At 34.2% G+C, this 26,749-nt stretch overlaps 1 protein-coding gene across 4 annotated transcripts in view; it reads right to left on the reverse strand.

Annotated features, from left to right (window-relative positions):
* Crppa (CDP-L-ribitol pyrophosphorylase A) overlaps positions 1 to 26,749 on the reverse strand; it is a 281,597-nt gene that overhangs the window by 153,654 nt on the left and 101,194 nt on the right. For all 4 annotated transcript variants that reach the window (XM_026408688.2, XM_026408708.1, XM_026408698.2 and 1 more), the window contains exon 6: positions 15,582 to 15,679. In XM_026408688.2, coding sequence (XP_026264473.2) covers positions 15,582 to 15,679 — 98 coding nt within the window. The remainder of the gene's footprint in view (positions 1 to 15,581; positions 15,680 to 26,749) is intronic.

A 26,749-nucleotide genomic window follows, 5' to 3' on the forward strand; every position in this document is an offset into this window, starting at 1 on the left:
CTAAAATGCTTTAACATTCATTTTGCTCTGAAGAGAAAATGAAAATAGTGATACTAACAGTAACAGTAGTCAAATCAGCAAGCCTACACCACTGCTTCTGAGTCTCCCACCAATCACAGAACTCTGACTTCAGTTTTTTTAATTAAGCTCCTTATGTTTCCTTCAAATATTGCTCCTTTGGTTTGCTCTTTAAGTAGACAATTCCTAATTACCCTTTTAGACCTAACTAAATCCTATGTTTCCCAAGAGATTTTAATCACTGCCCTCTACTCCCAATAAATCTATTTTCATGGCTGTCTTACATAAACAGTTCACTTTTCCTTAGAATATTTGGGACAATCTATAATTAAACATTGTTTTGTAATTGCATTGTTTACTTTTTTATCTCTAATTAGGCAGTAAACTCTTTTAGGGAACCACATTTGCTTAGTTCAACTCTATATCCACTGACTACTTCCTGATAAGCATTTATTACTAAATTAATGAATTTAGAAACTAATGGAAGACTGATCACATCTCCCTACTTACACATCCTTACTACATTATAAGCAGTCTACAATGTCAATTACTTTTAAACATTTGCTGAGAGATGGAAAGAAGTAACAGATGTCCCTTTCATTGCTATCACCTTGCTCTATCTCTAGAGAGCTGTATGTCTGAAGAAGGTAGGTTCTATGAAATTCTTAAAGTCCTTCAAAAAAAAATCCAGTGTATAGCAAGACTGATAATTAAAGCCTTGTAATTTAAGTATCAGTGAAATATGTAAGGGGAAGAGGAGGTGGTGGGAGAGGTATCCCCTAACCAATTTGCTTTGTATTTTCCTTTTTAGCAACCTCTCCCATGAATTGGGTATAGACATTTGGATCACACCTCAAGTATGTGGCAGAATTCTACTGCAGGAAATCACCATAAGCCTACCCAATCTCCTCCTTCAGTTTCAGTGGGAAGCATTTTTTTCTTTTCACATCAACACAACAATCCTCCCACTGTGTGTTGAGCAGCTCCACACCCACACTAGTCTGCCCCACAGATCTCAATAGTGGTGACTTCATCCTTTTTATATGTTCTTTTCAAAGCAAGACAAAAGCACTTGGAGGTAAAAGTGGTAGAATATATAACATTTTGTATTTGGTAAAAAGTATGAACTAAAAATTCCACAAGATAAATTTGCTTTTATAAGGAAAAAGTATGTAAAACTAGATATATTGTTTCCCAAAGAAAAACCTTCTTCCAGGCCTTAATTATAAGACCTCTGTCAAACGTAAAAATGTTTCTCTTCTTTCGTTTCACCTTTTTAAGCATCTACATTCATTAGTTATATTATCTAACGAGAATTAAAAGCTGTTTCACTAAAAGCACTAAGTTTTCACTTGGACCTGCAGATAGCCAATGACTAAAAGCAAGATAAACATAGGCATCTCTGCCTTCATTCTGTAATTGTTTGAAGATCCCCAATCAGCTCTGCACAAGGGTTTGGGAATCATTTAAGGAGTTTACCTAAATAGTGGTAACATACGGTTTAACAATTTACCTAAACTATCTTTCCCCTTCAAGACCAAAAACATCAAGATAAGAGTAAATAAGGTATTTTCAATAGCTGCTGGAACAATCAATGCCAATTTTACAGACCCCTGCTCCAGACCCTTTCAGTGGTGCCTAGAAGTCCTGTCATTGCCCTAAACCTTCCAGGATAACCTCATGATGAGACTGCTCCCATAAGCCAGAGCAATCCTCTTATGGGAACTGAATTGCTCCTTCCAGGACCAGAGGTCTGACAGATAAACACCCTGTATGATAAATGGAAATTGCCACCTCAAATGATAGGGGCTTCTCCACAGTAACTTCACAGAACCAGAACTGAAATAATTATCAGCTAGGCTAAAGTTTGACCAAGACTGCTTAGTTAGAAATACTTCTGACCCACTGTACCAGTTCTTCTAATTAAGCCTCAAGCAGATGTTATTACCCCAGGGGTGAGACACACTCTCATTCTGCCCTTCCAATATGGCCATATTGATTAAAATTCCTTTCCTGTTTTTTTTAACGATTACTATTTCCATTTGGTTTCAGGGTAAATGCCCAGACCTGATTTGCTGGAACTCTCAAAATCCAGCCTCTGGCCTAGAAGTCTGATAACAATGTGACCTTGGTTAAATCATTGAACCAGAAGGCCTCTCTGTTCTAATTTATAAGATAAAAGGGGAAATCATAAAGCTAGAGTACTGTTCCTAATATATAGAAGGCTATGCTTAATTGTTACATTGTGACTATTTAAGTCTGAAAACATTCTGATAAGTTTTTGATAATGTAACAGTTTATTGGCAAATTTAGAGGCCAGAGAGGTCTAAGCAGTAATAAAATTTTCCAAAGTCAACCAAAATTCTCTGAGAAAGATGTAGGATGTCCAGAAGTCCTACACTAAACTTCTAATGTTATGTAGTACAGGAGAACGACTATGGTTGATGATAAATAATTGAATTTTGTAACAGTTAAGTAGAAAAAAATTCTCAATATTCCCAACACAAATATATAATAAGTGTTGAAGGTGACAAATATGCTGGTTACTCTATTTATTCACTGTATACTTTTATTGAAACATCACAATGTATCTCTTCAATACATGGAACTACTGCATTTCAATTAAAATAAAATTTAAAAATGAAAATGAGAACAGTCCTATATTAGATCCTCCTTTTAAAAATATAATGAGTCCAATGTATCCCCTAGAAGTTATTACAATTATAGGTATTTGAGAAACACTGATAGCACTTTGAATATTTGCATACTATTTAGCTTATTACATGAGCAAAATACCTAACTTCAAGTCAAACCTATTTCTTTTAATTCCAAAGTTGCTATCTATATTTTAAAATTACACACTGAAAAACAAGAGAGAAATTTAAGTGCTTAAAAATTATAAATGTCCCAGGAGAATCACTTTGTAAAAGAATAAATGTGAATAAGTTTCTGGAAAGCTAACATGTTGTTTTTAATCTCTGGCTCTCCACAGATTCCTTAATAAAAATAAAGTACAAGAAGGATATTTAATTAAGAACCTTTTAGACAGTATTTACCATAAACCCATTATTAGTGGGCAGAGGTAAACTGCTGTTACCTATAAAGATGCACACAGTTAAAGAAACTATAGCAAAAGGTGGAAGAAAACTCAAGGGAGCTAGGGAAAAACAATTATCATCAGGTAATTTCTGGTCACCTTAGCAGGCAATTCTGGGAATGACAAGAGAATGGAGGAAAGGATTTTGTGGGCAAAATTCAACGTTGAACACAAAGGAGCAACATGAGATTCTCACTTGATTGAGGATTTCTAGAGGGCTGGGCACTAAGAGTATTCAAAACTGATAGACTTAAGCATGTATACAGGCCAAAGGACGTGCCTGAGAGGTCTCAAGTAAGAAACAGAGGTAGAGTTGAAATAACGGAAAGAGAATATCCAGGTAAAGGAAAATAACAACTGAGCAGGACTCAAAGAATATGGTTTTATGTACACCTTTTCCTAAAAACAACGAAAGAAGGAATATTATGCCATTAAGCTTTCTTTGACCCACCCCTTCCTCCTAAAACAGGTAAGATTCTTTCTTAAAAGCAGAACAAAGAGTGTTTTCAAGATGGCGAAATAGAGGAAGTTACTTTTTTGGCTGCTCCCTGGAGTGAAATCAAGAAAGCAAACAGGCAGCTTCTTGGCAAGACGGATTAACAAAAAAGGGGTGGATGGTATTTACTGGAATTTAAAACTGGATAGTCAAAGCAGATGGGGGACTCAGGAGGTTGGATATAATAAAGACAAAATTCCAAGGGGCACAGCCACTGCCATGGCTGGGCCAGAAGCACCACCCAGAGCAGTCCCTCTGTGAGCACAGTGCAGAGATAAGGGAATTAAAGGAACCTGCATTTTTTTAAGTTGTTGATGTACCTTTATTATTTATTTATTTATATGTGGTGCTGAGGATCAAACCCAGTATCTCACACATGCTAGGCAAGTGCTCTGTCACTGAGCCACAACTCCTGCCCTAAAACCTGCATTTTTCAGAGGCAATTTGTTCCCTTATTTTTCATGTTGTTTGTGTGTTACCCATCTAAAAGTATGAATCTGAGGCAGTGGATTTCCTACCCTGTGCACTTGTAGCATCCCTGAAGGTTTCTAGTATCTTACTGTTTAGGGGGACACAAATGATAACCACCACCAATGCTGACAATTTACAGTATTAATATATTAATATAGAGCATTTAGAGATCAAGGACATTGTCAGGCAAATCAGACATGTTGCACAATATCCATGTGGGGAGGAAGAAGCAGTCATCTCTCCAGGTGACATGCAGAGGGCAAAACAAGCAACAATTTTGCAGCTGCTGCTGGGGGCTGGCAGCTATGAGGACCAATTCCTGGCAAACCTGAGTGTGACATGAAATACAGACCCAATAAATACATACTGAATGAAATAGAGTGTGCTAAAGTGAACAGGAGAAAATCAAATGAGAGAATTTTACCCAAGGACAACTGTTTGTGAAAACCTAGTAGGCTCTACCTCTCCCCCTCCAATCCCATTGCTTGCAGGACCTTTTGGGAGAAAGCATCTGGCCAGGAATTCCGAAGAACAGGGCCAGGAGAGATGGAGTTTGGGGACTGAACCCGAGACTAGAAAACGTGGGGTCCAAAGGCGACATAAGGTAATAAAACTGGGTCCCTCATCACACCAGTGAAACCAAAGGGAGATCCATGGGGTACAGTCTTCCATCATGGACCAGCAAGTACGAGGAGCTGAAGGTGAGCTGATTTAAAATCTCCAGACCAATTGGCGTTTAGCAAAGAACATGGAGCCCACTTAAGCCTAAACCCTGCCTCCAGGACTCCGCCTACTGGATTACCTCTCTCACTTGAGCAATCCAGAGGATGGCTCAACATGCTCCAGATGACCCGACCTAAAACTGCTAAGAGAAGCTGAGAATCTTTTGAACTACTAGAGAAAAATTCATTAACTTTTCATCAAAACCTTTTTTGTTAATTTGTTTTCTCTATGATCATCATGGTACATGGACATTTATACATATTCATTACTTTTCTCATGTCTAGCATTTTTGAAGCGAGTTATATTACATGGATTCATTTTTGTGAACTTGGACATTTGAATAGTATATTTTAGTTTTGATTTTTATTCTATTTTTTAAATTTATATATATATATATATATATATATATATATATATATATATATATATATATTGCTCCTTTTTCTCTTGATTCTCTTTTCCTCTTCTGACAGGCAATCTCCATTATTCTTTCACTCTTTGTTTAATTTTTTATTTTTCCTTCACTCTTCCTCCCTCATAATCCTCACATCTTATACTACTTCTGTTCTCTCCTTGTCCACCATTTGAAATTATAAAAACTTTTGGGAACTCGCTGTTTTTATTGTAAGCAATAACTGATCATATCATTTGTTTATTGTGATAACTGACATTGTAGATTTCATAGTCAGAATTATTTGGTTTAATACTGTATATTGTCAGCATTGGTGTTTGTTATTATTTGTGTCCCCCTAAACAGTAAGGTACTAGAAACCTTCAGGGATGCTACAAGTGCACAGGTTAGGAAATCTACTGCCTCAGATTCATACTTTTAGATGGGTAACACACAAACAACATGAAAAATAGGGGAACAAATTGCCCCAAATAAACCAAGATATGCCAATAACAGAACTCACTGACACTACAGTAGAAGAAATGTCAGAGAAGGAGATAAGAATGGATGTAGTTAAACTGATCTGTAAAGTAAAGGACAGTATAAGAAATGAAATCAGAGAAAATACAGAAAGTGAAAGATCACTTCAATAAAGAGGCACAGATTCTGGGGAAAAAAGAAAAAACGCAGAAATCCTAGAAATGAAGGAAATGATAAACCAAATTAAAAATTCAACAGAAAGCATCACAAACAGAACAGAACACTTGGAAGACAGAATCTGAGGCAATAAAGACAACATAGGTAATCTCTGAAAACAGAACTGACCATGGGCAGAAGATGTTAAGAAATCATGAAAAGAACTGTCAAGTACTAAGGGATAACATGAAAAGGCCAAATTTAAGATTTATTGGGATAGATGAAGATGCAGAGATACAAACAAAAAGAATTCATTGAAAAGATTGTGCAATTATAGTTAAAAAGTAAAATGGAAAAATCAAACACAAGAGACTTATAGGACTCCAAAAGTACAAAATTACAACAGACCCACACCAAAACACATTATAATGAAAATGCCTATCATACAGAATGAGGATAGAATTTTAAAGGCCAGAGAAAAATACCACATTATGTGTAGGAGGAAATCAATGTGGATCTCAGCTGTTTTCATAATGCAGATCCTCAAAGTTAGAAGATCCTGGAATAACACATACCAATAAACAAACACATGGCCCATGGCCCCAGAGAGGCCTGACCCATCACAGTGCCCTCTGTCCCCAAGATGAAAAATGCACCCTTCCACTGGAGAGGAATACTACACTTCCGCAGAGAGGAACATTGCTCTGCGGTTCCCTATCACTAATGTGTGTCTCCACACAAACAGCGTCTATTTGGGGACATTGCAGCCACCACCATAGCCCTCCCCAAATGGTAATCTCCACCATTGGACATCAGACAGGGCCAGAAGGCAGCTGCCCGATGCAGCACCACACGCCAAACTGAAGCAACACTGAACAAGCTAGCCAACGCCATCATACAGCCCCCCTTCCAGCCCATCTCTGAAAGAGGTTGCTATCATCTTGGAACACCTCCACTACCATCTTGAGGTACCTCTACTGCCACCTCCCTGGAGCAGCTTCCATCTTGGGACACCGACTGGGACCTGGAAGCCCAATATCAAGGAAACTACAGACTTGATGTTACTGCTGCCATCAACTAGGGACATGACCATTTGCATCTAGGGAAAACAACCAGGACCTGGTAAACCGTCACCAAGGACCCCATCCGCCCAGTTGCACCAGACGTATATCTACTAGGTGTGCTAACAGACACCATCTTGTTGCAGAGGTTAACAGAGAGCCTCTCTGTTTTTCCTCTTGCTAACAGCCAATTTCTTTTGATTGCCCTTTCACTAGTCCTATAATTTAATACCTCTATATTCTCACATATTACCTCATAAACATCACAGCCTATTCCCTGTCCCCTACCTACCATTAGAAACCATAAAAGATTATGCAGACCTACTAGCTATTTGGAAGAAGATAACCAAACTCTTCATTTCTGTTTATAGCAACAAAACTTTTAAATGTCAAAATGGAAGCTAATTGACTTATGGCTACCCACTGAATGCTATAAACATTGATATCCCCCTCTTAAATGTGAGGTGTTCGTAATCTACAGGGACACTACAGGACTATAGAGTAGAAGCTATAATACCTCAGATTTGCATTGCAAAAGAGAAAGACACATACAAAACATGAAAAAACAAGGGAGGAAAGTGCTCCCCAAAAACCAATATACTACAACAATAGAATACATTGACATCTTAGTAGAAGAAATTTCAGGAGGAGGAGTTCAGAATGTACATAATCAAAATGATCTGGGAATTAAAGAATGACCTAAGTGAGCAAATACAGGCAAAAATTGATCACTCCAACAAAGAGATAAGAGAACAAATGCAGGCAACCATTGATGACACCAAAAAACAAATAAGGGAGCAAATATAGGCATCCATTCATCACACCAACAAATAGATAAGGAAACAAATACATGTACCAAAGATGAGGGAGCGATTAAAAAAAATCCTTGAAATGAAAGAAACAATAAATCAAATAAAAAACTCAATAGAAAGCATCACCAACAGACTAAATCACTTGGAAGACAGAACCTCAGACAATGAAGACAAAATATACAATCTTCAAAATAAACTTGATTACACAGTGAAGATAGATTGTAAGAAACCATGAACAGAACATCCAAGAATATGGGATAATATCAGAAGACCAAAATTAAGACTTATTGGGATAGAGAAAGGCAAGAAATTCAAACCAAAGAAATGCACAATCTCTTCAATGAAATAATATCAGAAAATTTTCCAAACATGAATAATCAATTGTAAAAATCATATACAAGAGGCTTACAGGACACTAAATGTGTAAAATTACAACAGATCTATGACAAGGCATGTTATAATGAAAACTCCTAGCATACAGAATAAGGATAGAGTCTTAAAAGCCTCAAGAGAGAGGAATCAGATCATATATACAGGGAGACCAATTTGTATCTCAGCAGAATTTTCAACCCAAACCCCCAAAACCAGGAGATCCTGGAATGACATATACCAAGCTCTGAAAGAAAATGGATGCCAACCAAGAATCCTATATCCAGCAAAATTAATTTCAGAATTCATGATGAAGTAAAAACCTTTCATGATAAACAAAAATTAAAAGAATTTACAACTAGAAAACCTGCACTACAGAGCATTCTCAGCAAAATATTCCAGGAAGAGGAAATGAAAAACAACAAAGGGAGGAACTACACTAAAGGAAAGGCCAATCAAGTGAGAAACCAAGTTAAAAACCAAAAATAAACCAAAATGACCAGGAATACAAATCATATTTCAATAATAACTCTGAATGTGAATGGCCTAAACACATTAAGTAAAAGACATGGTTTAACAGATTGGATTAAAAAAGACCCTCAATATGCTGCCTTCAAGAGACTCATCTCACAGGAAAAGACATCCATAGACTGAAGGTGAAGAGTGGGTAAAAACATACCACTCACATGGACCACATAAACAAGCAGGGATTTTCATCCTCATTATCAGATAAACTAGACTTCAAAACTAGTGAAAAGGGATAAAGGAGGACATTTCATACTGCTTAAGGGATTCATACATCAACAAGACATAACAATCATAAATATCTATGCCTCAAACAATTGGGCATCTATGTAAATCAAACAAAACCATCTCAACTATAAGAACCAAATAGACCACAACACAATAATACTTGGTGACTTTAATACACCTCTCTTACCACTGAATAGATCTTCCAAACAAACAAAAACTGATCAAAGAAACTATAGAACTCAAGAAGACAATAAGTTAGACTTAACAGACATATATAGAACATTCCACTCATCAACAAGCAAATACACTTTCTTCTCAGCAGCACATGGATCCTTCTCCAAAAAAAATGATAAATAAAAAATAGAAGCTACTCCCATACCTGGAGACTAAACAATAAGCTGTTGAATGACCCATGGATAATAGAAGACATCAGGGAGGACATTAAAAAAAAATCTTAGAGGTAAATAAGAACTCTGATACAACTTATCAGAGTTTATGCAACGTTATGAAGGGAGTGCTAAGAGCAAAGTTCATTGCAGGGAACTCATTTATTAAAAAAAGAAAAGTCAACAAATAAATGACCTGACATTACAGCCAAAGCCCTAGAAAAAGAGTAATATACCAACACCAAAAGTAGTAGAAGATAGGAAATAAAATCAGGGCAGCAATCAATGAAATTGAAACAAAAGAAATAATTCAAAAAATTGGCAAAACAAAAAGCTGGTTCTTTGAAAAAATAAATAAAATTGACAAATCTTTAGCCACCCTAATGAAAAGAAATAGAGACAAAAAATTCAAATTACTGGGGCTGGGGATGTGGCTCAAGTGGTAGTGTGCTCACCTGGCATGCGTGAGGCCCTGAGTTCAATTCTCATGCACCACATAAAAATTAAAAATAAAATATTTTTAAAAACTGGTTAACAAATACTTTTAAAAAATTCAAATTACTAAAATTCAAAATGAAAAAGGAGATGTCATGACACACACTATTGAAATACAGAAGACAATTAGAAACTATTTTGAACATTTATACTTCAGTAAAGTAGAAAACCTCAAAACACTAACAAATTTCTAGAGGCAAGTGATCAACCCAAACTAAGACAAGAGGACTTACACATTTAAACAGATCAATTTCAAGCAAGGAAATAGAAGATATCACCAAAAGCCTACCAACTAAGAAAAGCCCAGGACCAGACAGATTCACAGATGAGTTCTACAAGACCCACAAAGAAGAATTAATACCAATACTCCTCAAATTATTCTATATGAGAGAAAACTCATTCTATGAAGCTAGCATCATTTTGATACCAAAACCAGCAGAAACACATGAAGGAAAGAAAATTTAAGACCAATATCTCTGATGAACACTGATGCAAAAATTGCCAATAAAATTCTGGCAAATCACATACAAAAACATACTTAAAAAATTGTGCACCATGATCAAGTGGGATTCATTCCAGGGATGCAAGAATGGTTGAACATAAGGAAATCAATAAATATAATTCATCACATCAACAGACTTAAAAATTATATGATTATGTCAATTAATGCAGAAAAAGCATTTGACAAAATACAGCACCCTTTCATGTTCAAAACACTAGAAAAACTAGGGACAGTAGAAACATACCTCAACATTGTAAAAGCTATGCAAACCCAAGGCCAACATCATTCTAAATGGTGAAAAATTGGAAGCATTCCCTCTGAACAACAGGAACAAGATAAGGCTGTTCACTTTCACCACTTCTATTCAACATAGTCCTTAAACTCTAGCCAGAGCAATCAGACAGATGAAAGAAATTAAAGGGATACAAATAGGAAACGAAGAACTCAAACTATCATCATTTGCTGATGAGATGATTCTATACTTAGAGATCTAAAACCTCCACCAGAAAACTCCTACAATTAATAAACGAATTCAGCAAAGTAGCAGGATATAATAATCAATGCTCATAAATCAAATGCATTTCTGTACATCAGTGATGAATCCACTGACAGAGAAATTAGGAAAACTATTCCATTCATAATAGCTTCAAAAAATAAAATACTTGGGAATAAAACTAACAAGAGAGCTGAAAGACCTCTACAATAATAACCACAGAACACTAAAGAAATTGAAGAGGACCTTAGAAGATGGAAAGATCTCCCATGTCCATGGATAGGGAGAATCAATATTGTCAAAACGGCCATACTACCCAAACTGCATAAAGATTCAATGTGATTCCAATTAAAATCCCTATATCAGTCCTTATAGAAATAGAAAAAGCATTCATGAAACATTTGGAAAAATAAGACCCAGAATAGCCAAAGCAATTCTTAGCAAGAGTGAAGCAGGAGGCAACACAATACCAGACTGTAGACTATACTACAAAGCTACAGTAACAAAAATGGCAATGGTATTGGCACCAAAACACATAGACCAAAGGTACAGAATAGAAGACACAGAAACAAACCCACATAAATACAGTAACCTTATACTATATAAAGGCACCAAATACATACATTGGAGAAATGAAAGCGTCTTCAACAAATGGTGCTGGGAGAACTGGAAATCTATACACAGCAAAATGTAACTAAACCCGTTACTCTCACCATGCACAGAACTCAAAGTGGATCAAGGACCTAAGAATTAGACCAAAGACCCTACATTAAATAGAAGCAAAACCATGCCCAAATTTTCATCATGTCAAATTAGGCCCTGACTTCCTTAACAAGATTCCTCAAGTGCAAGAAATAAAATCAAGAATCAATAAATGGGATGGATTCAAACTAAAAAGCTTCTTCTCAGCAAAAGAAACAATCAGTGAGGTGAAGAGAGAGAGTACATTTGGGAGCAAATTTTTATCACACACACATCAACATAAGTCTCAAGGATACATAAAAAAATCAAAAAACTTAGCACCAAAAAAACAAACAAACCAATCAATAAATGGACTAAGGAGCTGAACAGACACTCTGAGAAGAAATGTAACCAATCAGCAAATATATGAAAAAATATTCAACATCTCTAATAATTAAAGAAATGCAAATCAAACCTAAGATTTCATCTCACACCAGTCAGAATGGAAGTTATCAAGAATACAAACAACAACAAGTGTTGATGAGGACGTGGGGGAAAAGGCACACTCATACATTGCTGGTGGGACTTACAAATTGGTGCAACCATCTGGAAAACAGTATGGAGATTCCTTAGAAAACTTGGAATGGAACCATCATTTGACCGAGCTATCCCACTCCTTTGTCTATACCCTAAAGACATAAAAACAACATACTACACTAATGAAGTCACTTCAATATTTATAGCAGCACAATTCACAATTGCTAATCAGTGGAAGCAACCTAGATGCTCTTCAATAGATGAATGGATTTGTGAGACAAATGCATAAAGAAATATTACTCAGCATTAAGAGAGAATAAAATTATGGCATTTTCAGGTAAATGGATGTAGTTAGAAAATATCATGTCAAATGAAGTAAGCCAATCTGACCCATAATGTGGGGGTGGGCGTGGAGAGAATGGAGGAACTTAGATTCAGCAAAGTGGAGGGAAGAAAGAGGAGGGGGCATGAGAACAGAAAAGATGGTGGAATGAGATGAAAATCCTTACCCTAGGTACACGTATGACTGTCCATGTGGTATGACTCTACATTGTGTACAACCAGAGAAATAAAAAGTTGTGCTCCACTTGTGTACAATGAATCAAAATGCATTCTGCTTCATGTATAACTCATTAGAATAAATTTTAAAAATTAAAAAAATATATATACCAAGCTCTGAAAGAAAATAGATGCCAACCAAGAATCCTATAACCAGCAAAATTAAGCTTCAGGTTTGAAGATGAAATAAAAACCTGCCATGATAAACAAAAGTTAAAAGAATTTGCAACTAAAAGCTTGCATTACAGAACATTCTTAACAAAATATTCCATGAAGATGAAAAGACAAGTCTGGGGTTGTGGCTCAGTGTTAAAGCGCTTGCCTCGCATGTATGGGATGCTGAGTTTGATCCTCAGTGCCACATAAAAAAAAATAAAATAAAGGTTCTGTGTCAATTTACAACTAAAAATAATTTTTTAAAGTAAAAATTTTAAAAATTAGATGGAAAAAAGTGAAAACCAGCAAAGGGAAGAACTACACTAAAGTAATAATCAACCAAAGGGAGAAACTAATTCAAATTAAAAACTATAAATAAACTCATGAGTAGGAATTCAAATCATATCTCAATAATAATGCTGAAAATTAATGGCCTAAACTCATTAATCAAAAGATACAGACTGGCACACTGGATTATAAAATAATATCCAACGATATTCTATCCAAGAGACTCACCTCATAAGCAAAGACATCCACATGATGAAGGTAAAAGTATCAACAAAAACATATCACTCACATGGATCACATAAACAAGCAGGGCTTTCTATCTGATAAAGTAGAGACCTCAAGCCAAAGTTAATCAGAAGGAACCAAGAAGGCCATTTCATACTGCTTAAGGGAATTATACATCAACAAGACATAACAATCTTACATATTTATGCGCCAAACAATGGAACATGTATCTATGTCAAACAAACCGTATCAATTTCAAGAATCAAATAGAACACAACACAGTAATACTGGGTAACTTTAACTTGCCTCTGTCACCATTGAATAGATCCTCTAAACAAAATCTAAATAAAGTCTAGAAGTAAAAAATATAATTTAGACATAACAGACACATATAGAGTATTTCATGCATCAATGAGAGTATACACTTTGTTCTCAGCAGAACTTGGACCCTTCTCTAATATGGACCATGTTTTGTGTAAGCTATCACATATGCTGGCATATAATTGTAATATTACCATTATATATTTTTAGCATCTGTAGGGTTATTTTGATAGTTCCCTTTTCATTAATTTTTACCTGCCTTTTTCTTGACTAGGCTTATTTTTTATCAGATTTTAGTTGTATTATTTACCTGCCTTTTTCTTGATTAGGCTTATTTTTTTTCAGCTTTTAGTTGTATTATTTCTCCTCTATTTCATGTATTTATACTCTCACTTTTTCCTACCTAGTACATAATATGAAAATAATTTGATTCTTATCTAGCTTCTTTCTAATACAAGTACTCTATGTTATAAATGCTCATCTGAGCACTGTTTCATCCAAGACATTCTGGTATTTTAAGATTTTTACTCCCTTCATTCAAAGCACTTTTTATTTACTTTTCTTGTGTTTCTTCCTTGACCTCTGAGATATTTATAAGTGTGCCATCTAATTTTGAAATAGTTAACATGTGGGGATGGGGTTGTATATATCTTAAGATAATTGATTTCTAATGTATTAAAATATGTGGAAACAGTCTTCATGATTTTAAATTTTAAGAAAAAGAATGCAATTGGTTTTTATTATTTATTTATTGTGGTGCTGGGGATTGAACACTGGGCCTTGTGCATGTGAGGCAAGCACTCTACCAACTGAACTGTCTCCCCAGCCCCACAAATACTTTTTATATTGATATTAGTTATATACAGATTAAAACTCATCAAATTGCATACTTCAAATATGTGCACTTTATTGCACTTCAATTTTACGTCAATAAAGCTATGGGGAAAAAAGAGCTTCAGTAGAGAAAAATAAATCTCACATAAGCTTGATATAAGAAACAGAAGAGTAAAAGTTTCTATAGGCAATGTATTCAAATCAGAAACACCTATTCACAAAAGAAATGAAAATCATAACTTAAGATTTAATAACAAATGAAATTCTTAAAATCAGAATTGGAAAGAAATAGAAGTAGTTATTAGAACAGAAAAATTGAAGAAATTCATTCATTGCATAATTGAAGGCTAAAATAAAAAGAACATAAGAGCAAATAAAATGATCTTTTCATGCCTGAATCAAAGAAACTGGAAAGCAAAAAAATTCTAAAATGAAAAAGACATTTTAAAACTCCGAAAGAAAGCAGTAGCTAAGAGTGTATCATGCAACAAGAATCTCTGAAAACCGAACTTAACGCAAAATGCTAAAAATAGCATAGTAATTTTCAGTAAATAAAAACACTTAAATCTAAACAATAAAAGAACACATAATATACCCCAGATCATCAACTAAAAATGGCTAACAGAAAATTCAAAGGAAACAACTGAACTTTAAAGAAAAAATAATTATTTGGGCTTTCATTCATACAGACTAAATCACCTATAAGACCAAAAAACAAAATTATATGTTCGTCACACTTGTACAAAATACTTTATTACAGAAGAGAATACAGTAGAATATTTAAGATACTCAAGGAAAAATTTCTGAACCAAGTTTTTTTTGGTCTCAGTTTTAATCTGGCCAAATCAACATGGAAGGACTTGGAAATACTGCATCCATGAGCCTTCCCTAGGCAATCTTTTAGAGGACTAGTTTTAGATGACCAAAATGATTCATGTGACATCAACCTAAGGATTGAAACTGGGGTATGGTGGCAGAGACACACTTGCAATCCCAGCAACTAGGGAGGCTGAGGCAGGAGAAATTGAGAGTTCAAAGCCAGCTCAGCAACTTAACAAGGCCTTTAGCAACTTAGCAAGAACCTACTTCAAAATGAAAAGGACAGGAAAGGAAAAGGGAAGGGAGCATATTGAAGTCCTAAGTCTTAAGAGACCCAAAAATCCCACTGAGGCAGAATGATATTAAGACCAAACGGTGTTCATGCTTTATCAAGGATGATACCTTTTTTCTGCAAACATCTGTGGCAAAGTTTACCAAACTAAATCTTCAAATACTTACATTTAATTCAGTTTTTAGCACTTCTTCAAGAAGATGACTTATGTGTTCTTCATTTTCTTTTGTGTCCATAACTATACAAATTTCTTGTGATATTCTCTCTGAAATAAAATGAAAAAATTAAAATTTTCACATTCAACAAAAGAATACAACAACCACCTCCCATGCGGACACCTGTGCTTACCTCCTTTTCAAAGCCCTTGACTAAGAATAAGGAGGTTTTGGCTTCAGGCCACGTGAAGTAACCTCTATTGCACACCAAGATATCTTCAATTATTTTTATACCCAAGGCAACAAATCTATGCATTAAACATTGGTTGGTGGACAACCAATCATACCATACTTAATGGAAATAAGAGATCTTAGTAACTAGAAATCACAATCACTTGGTTTACCAATTCCTCTAGAATGCCAATGCAATAAAATTAAGTTTTTGTGTTCACTTTATCATAATAAAAATAGTTCAATCTTTCTAAATTTGAACTTTCCTCTTAGAATTGCTTTCATAGTGTCCCAAAGATTTTGATAAGTTGTGTCATGATTCTCATTTACCACTAAGTATTTTTTCATTTCATTTCATTTATCTCATTTCTCCTGCTACACATCACTCATTCCATAGCATATTATTTAGTCTTCAGATGTTAGAGTAGCTTCTTTTTTTATTTTATCATTAATTTCTAACTTCAGACCATTGTAATCTGATAGAAAGCAAGGTAATCTCTATATTTGCTCAGAGAAGAATTGTTTTGTGGCATACTGTATGATCTATCTTAGAGAAGCATCCATGCACTGTGGAGAAAAAAAAATATATTGATTTTTCATTCACTGATGGGTGAAATAGTCTATATATGTCCATTAAGCCTAAATTACTAATTGTACTTTTTTAGGTCTACAGCTTGTTTCGTTTTTGTTTGAAGGATTTAGCCAGTGGTGAGAGAGTTGTGTTAAAGTCACCCAGTATTATTCTGTTGTGTCCTATTTGAAATTGAGAAAAGTTAGATGATGGAGATGTTCTATTGTTTGGGGAATAAATATGTAAGACTGTTATGTCTTGCTGATGTATAATTCCCTTAAGCAGTATGAAATGGCATTCTTGGTTAATTTTACTTGAGGTCCACTTAATCTGAGGACAGAAAACCCTGTTTAAGAGATCCATGCTAATGATATGTTCATTTCCAACCATTTTACCATCAGTCTGTTGATCTCTTTATGGGGTGAGTCTCTGGTTGACAGGATATTGTTGGGTCTTAAATTTTTAATCCAATGTGCCAGTCTATGTCTTTTGATTGATGAGTTTAGGGCACTGACATTCAGTGTTATTATTAAGAAATCATGTTTATTCCATGTCATTTGATTTATTTCTGGTTTTTAATTTGAATGAGTTTCTCCTTTGATTGACTATTCCTTTAGTGTAGTTCCTCTTTTTGCTGGTTTTCAATTTTACATTTCATTTCTTCTTCATAAAGTATCTTATGTTTTGTAGTATAGGCTTTCTAGCTGTGAGTTCTTTTAACTATTGTTCATCATGGACATTTATACTTACTTATATTTGGATTTTTTTTCTTACTTATATTTGGATTTTTTTTCATGTCTGACACTTCTGAAACCAGTTATTTTTCATGGCTCTGTCTTTTGAGGACCAGGATATTTGATTAGTATATTTCAATCTGGTTTTGTATTATATTCTTATTTTTTATTTTTAAATTTTTACTTTATATAAGAAAGTTCATTGCCCTCAGCTTATTCTTTATAAGGGTAGAAAGTCACCAAATAAATAACCTAACATTACATCTCAGAGCTCTACAAAAAGAACAAATCAACACCAAAAGCAGAAGGCAATAAATAAAATTCATAATGAAAAAGGAACTATCATGGCAGATCCCACTGAAATACAGACGATAGTCAAACTATTTTGAAAATCTATACTCCAACTAAGTAGAAAATCATAAAGACATCAACAAATTTTTAGAGACAAATGACCTACCCAAATTGAATAAGGAAGACATAGAATGTTTAAATAAACTACAAGCAATGAAATTTAAAACGCCATCTAAAGTCTACCAAGAAAGAAAAACCCAACCCAACACAGATTCTCAGCCAACTTCTACCAGAACTTCAAAGAACACCCATCCTCCTCGAATTATTGCATGAAATAAAAAAGAGGAGAATCCTTCCACACTCATTCTATGAAGCTAGTATCACCATGATCCAAAACCAAAGACACATCAAAGAAGAGAACTTCAGATCAATATACCTGATGAACCCATATGCAAAAATTCGTAATACTATCAAATCACATACAAAAACATTAAAAAGATAGTATATTATGACCAAATCAGGTTCATCCCAGGGATGGAAGGTTGGTTCAACATATAGAAATCAATAAAGGTGATTCATTACATCAATAAATTGCATGCTTATCTCAACAGATACAGAAACAGCATTTGACCAAATTCAGCATCCATTTACATTCAAAACATTAAAATGACAAGGATAATAGAAACACATCAACATTATTAAAGATATATATGCTAAACCCAAGGACAATATCATTCTAAATGCAGAAAAAATAAAATCATTCCCTCTGAAAACTGGAATAAAACAGGAACATCCTCTTTCACCACTTCTATTCAACATAGTCCTTGAAAACCTAGCCAGAGCAATTAGACAAAAGAAATTAAAGTGATACAAATAGGAAAAGAATACCTCCAAACTACCCCTATTTGCAGTGACATGATTCTATATTTAGAAGACCCAAAAACTTCAGTATAAAACTTCTAGAACTCATAAATGAATTCAACAGAGTAGCAAGATATAAATGAGTTGCATTCCTATACACCTATAAATACACCCATAAATCAGTTGCATTACTATATATCAATGACAAGTCAGCTGAAAGAGAAATCCAGGAAATTATCCTTTTCACAATAACCTCTCAAAACAATAAATATTTGGGAATCAATGTAACAGAAGTGGTGAAATACCTCTAAAATGAAAACTACAGAGCACTAAAGAAAGAAATGGAATATGAGCAGAATAAAAAAAATGGTTGAAGGGAAAAAATAAAGAGAAAGAAATTGAAGACCTTTAGAAAATGGAAAGACCTCCCATGTTCCTGGATAAGCAGAATTAATATTGTCAAACTGGCCATACTACCAAAAGCACTATACAGATATAATGCAATTCTTATTAGAATTCCAATGACATTCTTCATAGAAATAGAACAAGCAGTAATAAAATTCACTTTTGGATAATACGAAGCCCAAAATAGCCAAAGCAATTCTTACCAAGAAAAGTGGTGCCAGAGGCTTCACAATGCAAGACCTTAAATTATACAGCAGCGCTATGGTAACAAAAATGGTGCGGTATTGACAGAAAAACAGACATGAAGACCAACGGTACAAAATAGAAGACAGAGAGAAACCCACATAAATACACTTATCTGAGACAAAGGCTCCATATGTTGGAGAAATAAAGCCTCTTTAACCAATGGTGCTGGAAAACTGGAAATCCATATGTAGCAAAATGAAATGAGACTCCCTATGTCTCTTCCTGTAAAAAACTCAACTCAAAGTGGATCAAGGACCCAGGCATTAGACCACAGACCTTGTGCTTACTAGAAGAAAATGTAGGCCCAACTCTCCATCATGTCAGCTTTGGAACTGACTTACTGGACAAGATTTCTAAAGCACAAGAAGTAAAATCAAGAATCAGTAAGTACGACAATAACAAACTAAAAAGCTTCTTCAAGGCACAGAAAACAATGAAGAGCACGAATGGAGAGCATACAGAATAGGAGAAAAATTTTTCCACCAGCACGTCGATAGAGGATTGATCTCCAGGATATATAAAGAAATAACACCAAAAAAAAAAAAAAAGCCCAATCAAGAAATTGGCTAAGGAACCCAACAGGCACATCACAGAAGCAATAGAAATGGTCAATAAATATAAGAAGGTGGTTCAACATCTCTAGAAATTAGAGAAATGCAAATCAAAACTACACTGAGAGTTCATCTTACTCCAAGCAACATGGCAATTATCAAAAATACAAGCAATAATAAATGTTGGCAAAGATGTGAGGGGAAAAGGTATGTTCATACATTGCTGGTGGGACTGCAAATTGGTACAACCACTCTGAAAAGCAGGGTGGAGATTCCCCAGAAAACTTGAATGGAACCACCATTTGAGCCAGTTATCCTACTCCTTGGCATATACCCACAGGACTTAAAATCAGCATACTACAGTGACACAGCCACATCAATGTTTATAGCAGCTCAATTCACAATAGCCAAACTATGGAACCAACCTAGTTGCCCTTCAACAAATGAATGGATAGAGAAGATGTGGTATGGATACACAATGGAATATTACTCAACCATAAAGACAAATGAAATTATGGCATGTGCTGATCAATGGAAGAAGTTGGAGAATAACATTAAGTGAAATTAGTCAATCCCAAAGAACCAAAGGCCAAATATTTTCTCTAATATGTGGATGCTAACACACAATAATGGGTGGGGGAGAAAATAAAAGTACTATGGATTACACACAGGGAATAAAGGAAAGAGGGAGAATGAGATATGACAGTGGAATAAATCTGATATTACTTTCCTATATTCATTTATGAATATATGACTAGTATAATGACATTTTAAAATAACAAGCCTTCTAATGAACATGATATATTCCTCCACTTTCCAAAGTCTTCCTTAATTCCTCTGAATAATGGTCTATAGTTCCCAGTATGGAGTACTTTTACAGTTATATTTACTTCTACTGTTGATGCTACTGTAAATTGACTTTTCAATTTCACCTATTTCTTACATAAAAACAAATTTTATACAGACCTTATAGTCAGTAAACTTAATAAATTTACATATAAACTGTTTTATTCATTAGTTCAGATTCTCTAGGTACACAAACACTTGATTGTAATCTTATGTCCTTCTTTCCAAACCATAATTTTATCTGATAAAACTCAGAATTTTGCCTCCATTTCAGGAGAAAAATTAGTAATCTTACTTCCTTATAAAGCCATGTTATATTTCATTAAGTAATCATACTGTTTAAAATTGGGAAGCATTTATTTCAAAATCTAAAGAAAACTCAGACTGCTATCATATTTTCTTTTGAATTCTTTTATAGAATTTGTTTGTAAAAGCCAACTGCATCTATGGGAGACCCTGAGAGCCTTCAATTATAGATGCAATACTTAATATAAGAGTATGAATAGCTGTTTACTTTTATCAATTTAGTAAGTTGTATTTGCCTAAGAACATATTCATATTATCTATATTCTCATGACTATTAGCAATAAACCTTCAAATTAAAATGATGTATTCCCCAACTTTCCAAAATCTTAATTTCTTAATTCTGTAAATGTCCATAAGAGCTCCATTAATGTTCCTTTTCCATTTGATACTAATTAAGCCTTATTTTGTAATTTGTCAGAATATTACCTACTAATGTTTTCCAAGAAAAAATTTTAATGAAGTGCTTTGTATCAAATTACCATAAACTTAATGACTTAAACTACCACCTGCTAAATAAAGTCTTCTTTAAGGCTGAGTAACATCCCACTGTGTATATATACCACATTAACTTAATGACTTAAACTACCACCTGCTAAATAAAGTCTTCTTTAAGGCTGAGTAACATCCCACTGTGTATATATACCACATTTTCTTTATCCATTCATCTGTTGAAAGACATCTATGTTGGTTCCATAGTCTGGCTATTGTGAATTGAGTTGCCATAAACATTGATGAGGCCGTGTCACTGTAGTATTCTGTTTTAAGTCCTTTGGGTATAGACCAAGGAGTGGGATAGCTGGGTCAAAATGGTGGTTATATTCCAAGTTTTCTGAGAAATCCCATACCACTTTCCATAATAGTTGCACCAATTTTCAGTCCACCAGCAATGTATGTGTGTACCCTTTTTCCCATATCCTTGTGAAAATTTATTGTTTGTATTCTTGATTATTGCCCTTCTGACTGGAGTGAGATAAAATCAGTAGAATGAAATTATGCCATTTGCTGGTAAATGGATGGAGCTGAAGAATATCATACTAAGAGAAATAAAGCAATCCCAAAAAAACAAAGTATGAATGTTTTCTCTGATATGTGAATACTAATTCACAATAAGGGGTGGGGGTGCTAGGGAAGAATAGGGTAACTCTGGATCAAGTAGAGGAGAGTGAAGGGATGGCAGGATGTATGGGGTGTAGGAAGAATAGTAGAATGAATTATTACCCTATATACATATATGACTACATACTGGTGTTATTCTGCATCATGTACAACCAAAAGAATGAAAACTTATACTCCATTTATTTATGGTGTGTTAAAATGCATTCTACTCTCACATATAATTAATTAGAATAAAAAAAAGGATTTGAACCTTAAAAAATTCTCTTGGGCTAGGGATGTGGCTCAAGTGGTAGTGCGCTCGCCTGGCATGCGTGCGGCCTGGGTTCGATCCTCAGCACCACATACAAAAAAACAAAGATGTTGTGTCCGCCGAAAACTCAAAAAATATTAAAATTCTCTCTCTAAATTCTCTCTACTGTCAAGCAGTGATTTGAAGAAAAATTAAAAACTACCATTGACTAATTACTACCCAGTTCTATTAGGTGGGGGGTTGGACACACATGGAAATCACATAGCAAGTGAGAAAAAATATGAATGTCTAGTGAATTACTGAAATCTAGGTAAAATACATGGAAGTTATCTGCACTATTCTTGCATGTTTTAAGTTTGAAAGTGCACTAAAATAAAAAGTACTCTTTGAAAAGACAGTAAGAGATGAAAATGCATTAATAGGAGGCTTAATATTCACCTCTACTGTCATTAAAGGTCATGAGGAAAACATGAGTAATGCTCTAATTCAAATCCAAGTAGCAAGATAATAAATTTGGTGGATCTCTAATATTGGTTTCTATATTGTTAGCTCATTGCTTAACATTTCAAGGTATTTTTATGCAGACTGGCTGTTTTCTTACATGGATATACATCTGTCCTCTACTACTAATAACAAATTGTCATTCTGTTTACAGTAAAAGGCTAGGCTAAGTTCAAAATCATCATGCATTCTCTAATTCAGGGATTTCATCTGGTTGCACATTAGAATCAGCTAAGTATCTATTCCATTTGCATTTTTCAAATACATATAGGCTTCTAGTTTATCCAACAGGATTCCAGCATATATTTTTGTGAAATGCAAACATGATTCTGATGTACAGCCATATTGAAAGCCTCTGCTTAGTATATTGTTTTTGTTCGCATGTGAGAGGATTAGAAGAGTTTCTCTCCTTGAAAAAAAAATGGATTGTTCGCTTTTAAAAATAAATTGGCCACTATAACTGATTAACTTTCCTCCCGAAATGGTATAACTCTTTGGGGGTAATATTTCAGTTTTATTTAATCTTCTCCCATGATGTGGCAATTAATGAATTCAGTGTATAGTTAATTTACAAAGAGGTAGTGAATCACCCATTGCACAAAGACTTTGATAATTCTGATATAAAACTATTAAGGAAAGCTACAAACCATCCCATCACTACTGTTACCTACATGTCTCACTGGGATTTACAGTTCAGCAATTTATCTCAAAATACTATAAAGGTGATATAAAAACAGTATACACACAACATATCATGAACATGACAGGAATTCAATAATACACTAAGAAAATACAAGTTTTAAATTTTTACACAAATTCAATTAAGTATTTTAACCAATTACAAGAGTAGTATATTCACACTGTGGCAGTATTTCACATTCATCAACTCAAAGAAGAAACTAAAGATCAATCAATTTGGGCTGGGCTTGTGGCTCGGAGGTAGAGCACTCACCTAGCATGCATGAGGCACTGGGTTTGATCCTCAGCACCAAATAAAAATAAAGATATTGTGTCCACCTATAACTAAAAAATAAATATTTTTTAAAAAGGTCAATCAATTCCTATACAAAGTCATATTTTTTTCTTTTATAATACTGGCGATTGAACCTGTACTCTTCTTGTGTATGCTAGGTAAGTGTTCTAACACTGAGCTACATTTTTTCAGCCCTACTCTGTAAGGATACACCAATATAGCATAAACACACAATATATGACAAAGTAAAGGAGAACAAGATAGATAGAACAGTATTTTAACTCTTTACTAAAATATCAATGGTATAACTATTGATATCTTGTGACTATTGTCTTTACTGTTTAAGACAACAATGACAATTATAAAACCTATTATTCCCCCTATTTTTGAAAACAAGAAGTCTCAAGGAGGAAAAAATTAAGATATAATGTTGAATAAGCAATATTATGAGTTCATAAGACATTTCTTCTTTATACACACAGAAAATTGAACTTCAGATACAGAATTCACTTATTTGAAAAAATAACCAACCATTTACCATTCCAGTGTAAACTATACCACTACCTAAATAAGAAGCATTTCTTTATAATATAAGAAACCAATTTATATCATTAAAATATGATTTATACTCCCTCAAATGTAGGAATAAAATTAGATATTAAATATCAGTGGTTATCATTAGATGGCTTGTGATAAAAATACATCATTTCTAAAAGATGAATCTAAGTTGGATCAAGCTCCAGGATCCAGCTACTATTTTATAGAGGACAAAGAGACGAAGATTTCTGTTTCCATGCTATTTCCCTTCTTTCTCCCTTTCCCTCCCACCACTCATCTCTTTTTAATGTTAATCTTTTCCTCATGCTCTTCAAAACCTCAACATTATACGAAATCACATATAAGAGGTTGTGAGGGGAAAGAAGGAGGGGGGAACAAGGGAGAGAACTGAACAACAACAGATGAGGTAGAGAGGGAAGATGGGAGGGGGGGATAGTAGGGGATAGGAAAGGCAGAATACAACAGTCACTAATATGGCATTATGTAAAAATGTGAATGTGTAACCCATGTGATTCTGCAATTTGTATTTGGGGTAAAAATGGAAGTTCATAACTCACTTGAATCAAACGTATGAAAGAAGATATGTCATGAGCTTTGTAATGTTTTGAACAACCAATAAAAAAAAGATAAAGAAAGGTACAGAACTGTATCATGCACTATGCACTGATCAAAATTCAGAACAGAACACCTACAGACCACGTGGGCGGGCTTCAGCAAGACAAACTAAGAAAAATAAAGGAATAGAGGAACTGTAGGTTAAGTGGGATTTAAATGGATTTTCTTTTAAAAATACCACAACTAAAATACAATATCTAGGAAAGTACATGTGTGTGACAGAGCTCCTAAAAAAGGTGAAGACTCGATTGCTATAAAATCTGGATAGCTGCTACTTTGAGGAAGGGTGCAGTTCCTAGTTAGGCAAAGGTTCAGCAAAGGCTTCTTCTATGGATAATGTTATATTATTCATTCGAGTGGTTATGCAGATATGTGTATTATTTTATAGGTTTGTTTGGTTTGGATTTTTATATCTATAATTTGACATTAAGACATTTTTACAAATACAAAAATAGTTATCTGCATATACACTAATCCTTTCACCCACACTACTTCTCATTCAGAAATATTTTTATAAATGATCAAGAGACAAAGTAAAGTCTTGGGTACGTTGCAAAGACAAAGATCTCTGAACATGGAACTAAAATAATGGAGAAACTTCCTAAATTTTTACTTAAAACTATTGAGAACATGAAATAATAAGAAAAAAGGCACTTCTATTTTCATACAGTTTTAGGCTTAAAGCCTACTTTAATTCTAATTAATGCAATTTACTAATACAAAGATACTATTAGCCTTTTTTAAGATCAATGGAGTATACCATTCACTGCAGGTTTTTCATATATAGCTTTTATTATGTTGAGCTAACTTCCTTCTCTCCATTTGAATGTTAAAGGATTTTACAAAATATTTTTTCTTCATTGAGATGTAGCCTTTTCTCCTTCATTTGGTAATGATATTTATTGATTTTTTTTATTTTCAATAATATTTGCATTTCAGAATAAAACATACTTGGTCATAAGTCAATAAGCTACTAAATTCTGTTTGCTAGGAGAAGTTGAGCATCTGTAATCCAAAAATCCAAAATCAATTAAACAATGACATAATGGAATGACGGTCAGCTTGGAATTCTGGAACACTTCAATTTTCAGATTTGAGATACTCGATGGTAAAGTCTACACAAATACTTCCAAATTTAAAAAAAAAAAATCTGAAACACTTCTAGTTCTGAATATGTTGGATAAGAGATACCCCACCTCTATTTTGTGAAATAATAAAAACTTTTCCTTTAAGATCGGAGCAAGGACACAATGCCCACTTTAGCCACCTCCATTCTACCCAGCAATGAAAGTTCTAGCCAAGGAAGCAAGCAAGAAAAACAAAGCATCCAAATAGTAAAGGAAGTCAAAGTATTTTCACAAATGTTTTCTATGTAGAAAATCCTAAAGATTCCACAGAAGTTAGAATGAATTCAGTAAAATAGCAAAATACAAACTCAACAAAAATTATTTGAATTTCTACATATTAACAATGAGCAATCAAAAAAGGAAGCCATGAAGACTTCACTTACATCAAAATGAATCAAACACAGGAATGAACTCAACTAAAGAGGTGAAAGATTTGCACAATAAAAACAATAAAAGATTGCTGGAAGAAACAAGTACAGACCCACCCCTTATTCATGGACAAAGAAGTTAAACATTGATTTTCCCCCAAATTATCTACAGATTCAATGTAATCCTTATCAAAATTCCTGTGACCTTTTCAGAAATTGAAAAGCCTGCCCTAAAATCATATAGAATATCAAGAGACCTCTGCATAGTCAAAACAATCTTAAGAACAAAGCTTAAGGAATTGTGCTTCCCAATTTTAAAAGTTACTACAGAGCAATAGTAATCTACATTGAGTAATCTAAACAGTGTGGTAGTATCATAATCAAACATTAAAACCAATGGTATAGAACAGAGTCCCCTAAATGCTCACATATATGGTCAATCAAGTTTTGGCAAGGGGACCGAGACCATCCATTGGACAAATAGTCTTTTTTCAACAAATGGTACTGGAAAAACTGGTAGTAACAGATAAATGACACTGTTAATTAACATAATACACATAATTTAACTTGAAATAATATATTTTCCAAACTTAGGGAAAAAATAAGGCAAAAGCTTTATTAACTGAATTT

The sequence above is a fragment of the Urocitellus parryii genome, chromosome 3 (genome assembly GCF_045843805.1).
Source record: "Urocitellus parryii isolate mUroPar1 chromosome 3, mUroPar1.hap1, whole genome shotgun sequence".
Lineage (NCBI taxonomy): Eukaryota > Metazoa > Chordata > Mammalia > Rodentia > Sciuridae > Urocitellus > Urocitellus parryii.